The 8,501-nt window shown below is 46.6% G+C and overlaps 1 protein-coding gene and 1 long non-coding RNA gene across 5 annotated transcripts in view; both read left to right on the top strand.

Moving 5' to 3' along the window:
- The window catches only part of CERS3 (ceramide synthase 3), a 43,837-nt gene extending 39,282 nt beyond the window's left edge, over positions 1-4,555 (top strand). For 2 of the 4 annotated variants that reach the window (XM_017736595.1, XM_008637746.2), the window contains one exon: positions 964-4,554. In XM_017736595.1, coding sequence (XP_017592084.1) covers positions 964-1,095 — 132 coding nt within the window. In that variant the 3' untranslated portion in view covers positions 1,096-4,554. Of the gene's footprint in view, positions 1-963 lie in introns of all 4 variants that reach the window. The other 2 variants (XM_017736602.1, XM_017736608.1) reach the window with 2 other exon arrangements.
- A 755-nt stretch (positions 4,556-5,310) lies between these two features.
- LOC108447245 overlaps positions 5,311-8,501 on the top strand; it is a 7,628-nt gene continuing 4,437 nt past the window's right edge. The window contains exon 1 of the long non-coding RNA XR_001862702.1: positions 5,311-7,310. This is a non-coding gene — a long non-coding RNA (uncharacterized LOC108447245). The remainder of the gene's footprint in view (positions 7,311-8,501) is intronic.

Here is an 8,501-nt window from a genome sequence, read left to right on the forward strand (position 1 = left end):
GCCCAAAGTCTATGGAGCAGGTCACTCGTTGGTGTGAAAAGTCTTCCAGGCAGGTGCTGCTCTTGTGAGCTTGTGCACTGAAGGGAAAGCAGGGGTGTTTGGGTTTAATGCTGAAGCCTTGATTGTTTGAAGCAAACTTCTGAACACACTGTAGGGCCTTGGGTTATGGCAGGAGTTGAGAAATAGGAGACTAATGGTGTATTTTATGTGCCGTGACAAACAGCACAGCGTGGTCTCACCTCTCCCTGAAACACAGGGGTAGACACAATGACTTTTGTCTGTGTGGTGGAAGCATTCACTCCTTCCATTTTTGACTGTTTGGGACGAAGCATGATTGCCAAATGTTAGGAGCTGTCCCTATGGAGCTGGGGAGGGATTTTCCTAAGGCCAGACTGCCTCACTGACCCCTTCTGTCCCTGCTCATGGAGCAGCCGTTCTCCTGGGCAGTTTCCTTAGCAGGGTGATAAACCCAAGATATGCAATAGCTGTACAGACACAGCCTCCCCTGTGCCACTGTTGACGTGCTGTGTACACCACTGAGCAGGAAAGAGCACTTTAGGGTCAGCAAGTGTCTTTGAGCAAAGCTGGTGCCGGGAGATGCTGGCACAACTCACCACTGTTTAGTTTACACCTGTCAGAAGCAGGCAGCCTCTCAGCTCCTGTGTTTGGGTGAGTGTATTCATCATATTTAGCTTTTAAACAGTATTCTTTTCATCTTTGCTGCACTTCACAGCTGTTAATTAATCCCACAGCACTCAGGGATTAATAGTAACACTTTACAGGGAAAAGCAGATATGAGCAAGAAGGGGTCAAGTGGCTGTGCTGAGGCCATGGAAGCAGTTTTGACTAAAGAACATTTGGTTCTGCAAGATTAAAGTGTTGTTAAGTGATCTCTCCATTTTGGGGGCAGGGTGTGTTTCTGGGGGGCAGTAGAATATGTTCACAGTCTTTTCTTCTCCCTAGGACTTGAAAGATGATCGGAGCGATGAAGAAGAGGAAGATTCTCTTACAGATACTGAAGAGGAGTCCACAAAGAATGGCAACAAGAACAGCAGTGGGTCAAGCAAACACCTCCTAAGCAGCAGTCACCACTAGCCCTGTCCTGCCTCACCTCCTGCAGTGATTCCTGCTCTGGTTTTAGCCCAACCTACAGGATAGGATTTAAGTCAAAAGGCTTGTGAGAGACTGTGATTGATTCATTGTTGGCTACTGGACCTGGAAAAAAGCCCAGTTTAGAGGAGAGGGAGAAATTGCATAACATGACAAAATGTGTTAATGACCCACTTTCGGAATCGTTGCAGAGTGTGTGGAAAGATGTTTGGACACGCTGACTGACAGTGCTCCACAAGGGCAAAGCTCAAGAGAGTCAAGTAATTTAGTGTCCCATTGATTCTAGTGTTGGTTTTCAATCTGATTTAAGATATATTTCATCAAACAGTTTAAATCACAGACATTTTATGGTAGGTAGGTAGTGTGAACTCCATTAGGGACCAGAATTACTCAATGTGGGAAAAATTTGACAGTGCTGTACAGTGACTGGCATTTTAGTCTTTACTTCTCAGTTTAAACCCTCATCAAAATGGGTATTTTTCTGAGTTATATTTCATTTCCTCTGGAGGCCAGAGGAAGCAAACATGGAAGAATTCAAATTATTTGTCTGTGAAGTGTTGGCTTCAATGCAGAAATACTGTCTTTCTCTGAAGTGATAGATAGCTGAAATACTGTGTCAAGGAAGTCTTTGCTGTTAAAACAGCAAAACTCAGCCCCAGTTCTCCACTGAGCTCCAGGCTTCTTAGATGTCTTTCAGTCATTTTGGCCCAGTGTTAGAACAGAAGGCACAGAGGGGAGAGAAGAGGGCAAATGGAAATTGGGTCTTTTCACAGGTTCTTGTGCACTTTTTTGTCTCCAAAACTGCCAAACACCTCCTGCTCCAGGCACATCTTCAGACCAGAAAGTTAAAAGCAAATCTCATCTATTCCCTTCTCATGAGCTTGTCTCACAACTTTGGATACTCCCTTCTCTGGAGCGAGGCCACCCAGTTCTGATCTGTGGTTCTGGAGTGTTTGCTGCAGGTACCCGAGCACTGGGGAGCACGGGACTGGCACAGGATGTCACACTGTCACTGCTGTGCGTTCATTTGATACCAGGATCTGTATTTCCATCTCTGCTCTTTTATGAAATCCAGGAGTCACATCAGCTAGACCCAAACTTGGATGTGACTTCAGCCACATGCTGTTGTATATGCTGTAACCAGTGAGCAACAGCTCCTCTTACCTGAAGTGCCTCTACCCTAAACTTGCACTTCTGTTCTAACACCAGTGGGGTTGCAGCAGCATTTTCAGTCCCGGGGCTCTCCCTGCAGAGCCCAGGCCTTGTAAACAGGGTGGTGCCAGTCCCAGTTCCCTCTGCATTAGCTCACAAGGTCATAAAGGATTTGTGTCATAAGTTTGGGAGGCAAGAGGCTCTGCATGTGGTTCTACAGTAGCTGGGATCATCTGGGGACCTAAATCCAGTAGCTTGATAGAGGCCAGGGGACCACTCCTAGAATAGCCTCAGTTCAGAGTGTTTGGTTCAGAACGGCTCTGTTCCCCTCTGGCTGCTCCGGCAGGAATTGGTGACCTACGGGAAGCATTATATGACTGACTTGTTTTCCCAAGATTTCCTTGGCAAGTGGGATGTAATTCAGTGACTGAAACATTGAAAGAATGGGAAATGTTTGGAATCTCAGATATGAAAAAGAAGTGGATTTCATGCAGTTACAAGAAGCTGTAGGATGGCTTTGTTACAGAGGCTTAATTTTCTTACGGTGTCTATAATTTTTTACTTATGTTTTGGACCATTTTGGACCCAAATGTGCATGTTTTACCACAAAGGGAATTACACTGAGGAAGGAGCATGGCCTACAGCTTCTGAGAAGGAAGGGAGATGTGTGGTGGTGGAATGGGGCCCCTGTCTCCGTGCTTGTAGTTCAGTGGTGCCACTTGGGCTGAGTGGGCGGAACCCCCTCAGCAGCCTTTGGCCAGCAGTCCTCTTCCTGCACAGATAAGGAGAACACCTTAAATACTGGGGGGGGGGGGGGCAGAATATGGGAAGTATAAGCACTGGTGGCATCATGTAAAGCAACTGGAGAGTTTGGCAGGGGCACAGTTCTTATCGGGGCTCGTTTATTGCCTGCGTGAAAAACACTTTCCTAACAAAACGTGGAAACCCGGCGTCTTGGAGGCTTTACACTCCCTTGGAGAGACAACGGTGCTTTCTTCGAGATGTAACGGAATTTTGGGAGGTGGCCAGGACATTATCATTTGATTTTGGTGCCAGAAGCTTTCCTCCTATGACTAGGAAAGGAATTCAGGAAAGGAAACACAAAGAATGATGTTGTCACAGGAATGAACCTCTGAACAACTACTGATTTTTAAACTGGAATTTATAGTCTCCTTGAGGCCAAAACTTGCCTTTCCTACTCAGGACAAGTCTCCCACTGAAGCCAATTAACTCTATTGGAGTCTTGCCTAGGAAAAATTTTGGATTGCAGTTATCCAACCTAATTGCAAGAACTGTTGTTCTAAGCTGATGTGAAACTGAGATCCTAAAGGAAGAACAAAAGGTAGATAAATACACTCAGACATGAAACTTTGAGGCAAATTTTGGGTGAGTACAGAAGAATATGGAAGAAAATAACATCCTGAAGGTGAAGATTAAGTCTGGGCACAGTAAACAACCAAATAACATTGCAGTGGGAGGGGTGGAAGGCAGGCAGGCCACAGAGGGCCCTTTAGAGGGATTACTGTCATGGGCAACCAAGGTGATAGCCCTAAAAATTCTGAATGTAAATCACTCAGTCCTGCTAATAAATACCCACAGCACAGAAAGAAGTGGGAATAGGCTGTCATAATGTCCCCTGTTAACACCAGATTGGTCATTCCTGGAGTTATGTGTGTTTAATTTCCCCTTTTTACTGATGGAAACTCAGAAACAAGAAGTTGAGGTCATGGGGGCACAATTTCTGCTAAAGAAATTCATGTCATGGTGCTTCAAGATTTTCAGTCTATTCAATGCAATGCAGATTCAACATTTTTATAATCTCGTTGTGAAGAGTCTCGAAGTGCGGGTGCAGTATAACTGCAGGCCTGTATGGGAGCACTGATAGACTCTAACATTTTATTTTTACCATTTCACAAAGTGTGTCCTGGTTCAATGAGTTGACACTGTGCATCTGGCTTTGCTGTGTCACTTTGACCATGCCAAAGATAGAGCTATAGACTGAAAATCAAATCTTAGTCCATAAGACTCAGGGGAAACTCTTCTGTTCCATTTAATTTCTCTGGATTTAATTCAGATGTTCTTGTCCGTGTGTACTCTGCTTCCTCCGTACTTGTGTCATACTTAGATTTACCAGCCTGCTCTGGATTGGGTTTACAGATCTCCTTTACTCCACACAACTCATTTTGTCAATTCATATTATTTGGTATAATTACCTTTTTTTTGTTCTTAATGCCACTGACTTTGTCTGGTCAATTGAAATACACACTACAAATAAATATTTTTTAAAAACAGGTGTCTATGTAAGGATTTCCCTGTTTTTTCTGCCTTACAGTGTCCTCCTCTCTGCTTTCCATTCCCTCCAAGCTTTCTGATGAGAGCCTCGTTACTTCAGGAACTAATTCCTTACTCTTCCGAGTTTTTCCATTGCCTGGAAAAAGCTGGATGATCCACAACCTTCACAAGACCTAACAGCAATGTCTGTAAATGAACTTGTGTTTTTCTGAACAATTAATGAACAGACAGGAAACAAAATTAATGGAGGCCTCATCCATCCTTTATATTATTCAAGATTTATGCTTTGATTGAAGTACTTGTAAGTGCTCCTATGTACACCAGGAAGGTTACACCTGTTTGTATCTCTACCCAGCTGGGTTTTGTGGTGCATATTAGGGCTGCTTATTAAGTTTGGTATGTTAGGACTGAGGTGCTACTGCCCAGCAGGTTGTTGTGGGATTATCAGTGGCTCATCACAAGCTCAGGTGTGGATCTTCACCTGGCAAAAGCAGGAAAGCTCTATGGAAAACAAGGGAGCTGTGCTGATTTGTATCAACTGAAAAGCTGCTCTGTATTTCTTCTTTCCATTTCTGCTTTCCTGGTTGGGAAGACTGCAGAGGCTCTGACTTACCATGTCTTCCCATGGGCAAACAAGCACAAAGGAAGGTGTTTCAGCCCAAATAATGAACTGTAGCAGAATACTTTGGTTTTATTAGCTGAATTTTTTTTTTTTTAAGCTTATGAGTAAGAATAAAGTAGATGGAAAACAAACAGAGCAGGGCTGTGTGAGTTTTGGCTACTATCAACTTGCAAACTGTGAAGAATGAAAAAAAAAGTTGCTGAATTTGGAAGAAAAATACCATCTCCACAGGCACTTCCCCCAGCTGTGGGTTTGAAGAGCAGCAGATCACCAGGAATGACAGTCCATGCTGAGCACACGGACACAGCCCAGGTGGGAGGGGTCCAGGGCTGTTGGCTGCCCTGGAGCTGGGAGCCTTTGGTGTGGAGCAGAATATGAGCCACAAATGTACCTGGGAGCTGATTTCACTCAGAATCACTGGAAATGATTGTTCCCGGTTCCCTGGCAGTTTGATGGGCTCCCTCCAAGGAAAAGGAGGTGATCAAAGCAGTGTGATCTCCACCCAGGCTGGCTACAGTGAGCTTCAATTGGGGCTCTGAGAGTTTATTGGACTGGAGTACCCTCTCTGGGGCTACCTGAAGTTTCTAGACTTAATAGAAGACAAAGATGAAAGCACAAGCCTGAGCTTCAACACGACTCTGCAAACACAAGGTCATAACAATGCACATAGGATAATGTTGTTCATGTTCCAGTAGTCGGAAGATTTATGAAAATAGCCTCTATTTACTCAGCTGGAGTGAGCCCTGTTCTTCTGAGTTTTGTTACCCCATAAAGCATTCAGAGGAGACCCCATAATAATTTCAAAGTCAGAAACATTAAGTGGAATAACAAGTATAAACCCTCTCCGCAGTGACTTTGAAGTGCAAGAAGCATGGCCTTGTAGCCATGGAATATTATTCTGCTCTGAGCCGGGTTGGAAGAAACAGCTCCCAGGCAGTTGTTTCAGGTGGTGAAAAGTCCTTATTTTTCCTACCACAAAAGAAGCTGGTCTAAAAGGAGTTGAAGTTGAGCAGGGAAATAAGTGATTAAATTCCCACTGAAATTCACAGGAGCTTTTCCCATGATACTGGTGAGAATTAGACCCAGATCTCATGTGACCAGTTAAAACAAGGCCAGCATGGCACTGCATTCTCCTGCTATCAGGAGCCGGGCACCGCCCCACAGTTTCCTCCTCCTGTAGCCCAGGGCAAAATCCTCCCCGGAAAATGAGTCCTTCTGTCCACAGGACACTCACCTGAACACAGCTCTGCCTTTGCCTCTTCCCAAGCTGGGCATGTGTCCTGTGAAAGACATTCCTGGGAAAGCAGTCTGTCCCTTTTCAAGGCAGAAGCCTCACTTTCAGTGAGCACTCTGCCTCCTGTCCCCTGCGTGCTCAGCATCATAGCAGCACCTGGGCTGCTGATGCTAAAGCCCACACTCCAAGGCCAAATTTACCAGGAAGAGGCAAATGAGGAGCCGTGGTTGTCACAGCCGCCTCAGCACGTGGGTGCAGCAGGAGAGGGCTGCTGAGCCAGCGGAGAGAAGGGAGCAGAGGGAAAAGCAGGAGCAAAATGGCTGGGACAACACAGCAACCGCTTGAACACAGAACTGACATCACAGAGCAGAGCAGTAACAAGGTTAGGAGGAAACAAGCCCCAAGAGAAGGAGGAGGAAAAAGACAGTAGTTCTGTATCCCGGGGATCAGCGTTCCGAGCAGCAGCAGCCAGCGTTGCCTGGACTCAGAGATGAACTTTGCAGCCAGGACAACTCCTTTTCCCCGAGCCCCAGCAGCTTCGGACTGAGCCCAGCCAAAGAGTTCCCAGGGCAGGAGCGAAGCAGGAGAATCTGGGAAAAGCTCCTTTACAAAGTTCCCGGTATGTGAGTGAGAGGACAGGGAGGGACTGGGCTGGGGCTGGGCCGAGGCGGCCACGAGTGGAGCCCAGCAGACCTGCAGCTGTGGCAACGACCCCACACTTCACCTCCAGTTGCTGGGCGAGCTTGACTCGCCGGTGGACCTCAGAGTTGGTTTTGTGCTTTTCCTGGCTGACTGGAAATCCCAGGAGTCCTAGAAGAGCTTCTGGAAGATTTGTGTGTTTGCTTTCTACAACAAAGAGCAGAAGAAAGCTGCTAAAAGGCCTTCCGAGTGCACCTATGGGTAAGTGTCTTGGTTGTGTCACGGGCTCTAGACAGAGCAGGAGAAGTCCTAGGATTTCCTAAGAAAGCTTCCTGTGGGAAGCAGGAGCTAAACTTTATCAGGTTGTGCTAAATCTTATCAGGCTGTGCAAATCCTACCTAGTTCCTTTGCTGATTTAAAGGAGGAATTATTCAGCAACCAACGAATGCCTCATACATTTCCCCATTGCAAGGGCAGTGAGGTCAGGTAGCGGTTGTGCGTTTGCAGCTTTTTTTATCCCTTTGGGTCCTGCAAGGATGGCACTTGAGCAGAGAACGGGACTCTGTAGCAATGTCCCCTTTGTCCTGAGGTGAGGAGTGTTCTCTAACCCTGACTATTCTGCAGGGCATGCATAGCATTTAGTGAACTGGGGAATTGCTTCCCTCTGGTTCTGGCTGCAGCTGCCTTTGGAGAGCCCAGTGCTGCAGGACCTGCTGCGATGAGAACGCTCCGGGCCCCTCCCGCGCCACCACCCTGTTGGTGACCTGGTCATTGCTGCGAGGCCCCACGAGGTGGCAATAGCAGGACACGGCTCCCGTCGGGACACGGCTCCGTGGAGCGTTGCTGTCCGTCTTTTTGCCCCTGAAAACAGAGATTCCGTTTAATATTGCGGTGCAAAATTCTTGCAGCTGGTAATTTCCACTTGATCAGTCTGACTGTGAAACAAGTGTCGGCTATGTCACTGGTAAAAAAAGCACTTAAATTTTACTGAGATTGAGTGTTTGATGCCAGTCCAAAGGCCCAGTGTGCTGGTGTCCCAAGGGCCGGCATCTGCCTGGGTGTCACCACTGGCCCCTTCCCTGTAGGTGTGGCACTGTCCTGCTTTCTCCCCTGGTACCAGAGCTGTGCATGGCATATCTGGGGTAGGGCTGGGGAAGAAAGGATGTTAAATCTTCTCTGACACTGCTGTACTGCCTTGTATTTTTCATACTGTCTCTTTAAACTACATATTTTTCAAACCACAGGGTTTGTGGCTGGTGGTAAATGAAGTCCTGTTCTCACCTAGATCCTTAATGTCTGTGATGCAAATAAGGATGATAAATCTCTCAGAATAATGAGGGTTACACTGCCATTCCAATGATGCCATTCCAATGGTGCCATTCCACCTCAGGAGACAGGCTCTTCACCCCAAGCATGAGGTGAACACTCCCACACTCCCCATGAGTGTCAGCA

Source organism: Corvus brachyrhynchos, unplaced genomic scaffold (genome assembly GCF_000691975.1).
Source record: "Corvus brachyrhynchos isolate BGI_N302 unplaced genomic scaffold, ASM69197v1 scaffold200, whole genome shotgun sequence".
In the NCBI taxonomy this organism is placed as follows: Eukaryota; Metazoa; Chordata; class Aves; order Passeriformes; family Corvidae; genus Corvus; species Corvus brachyrhynchos.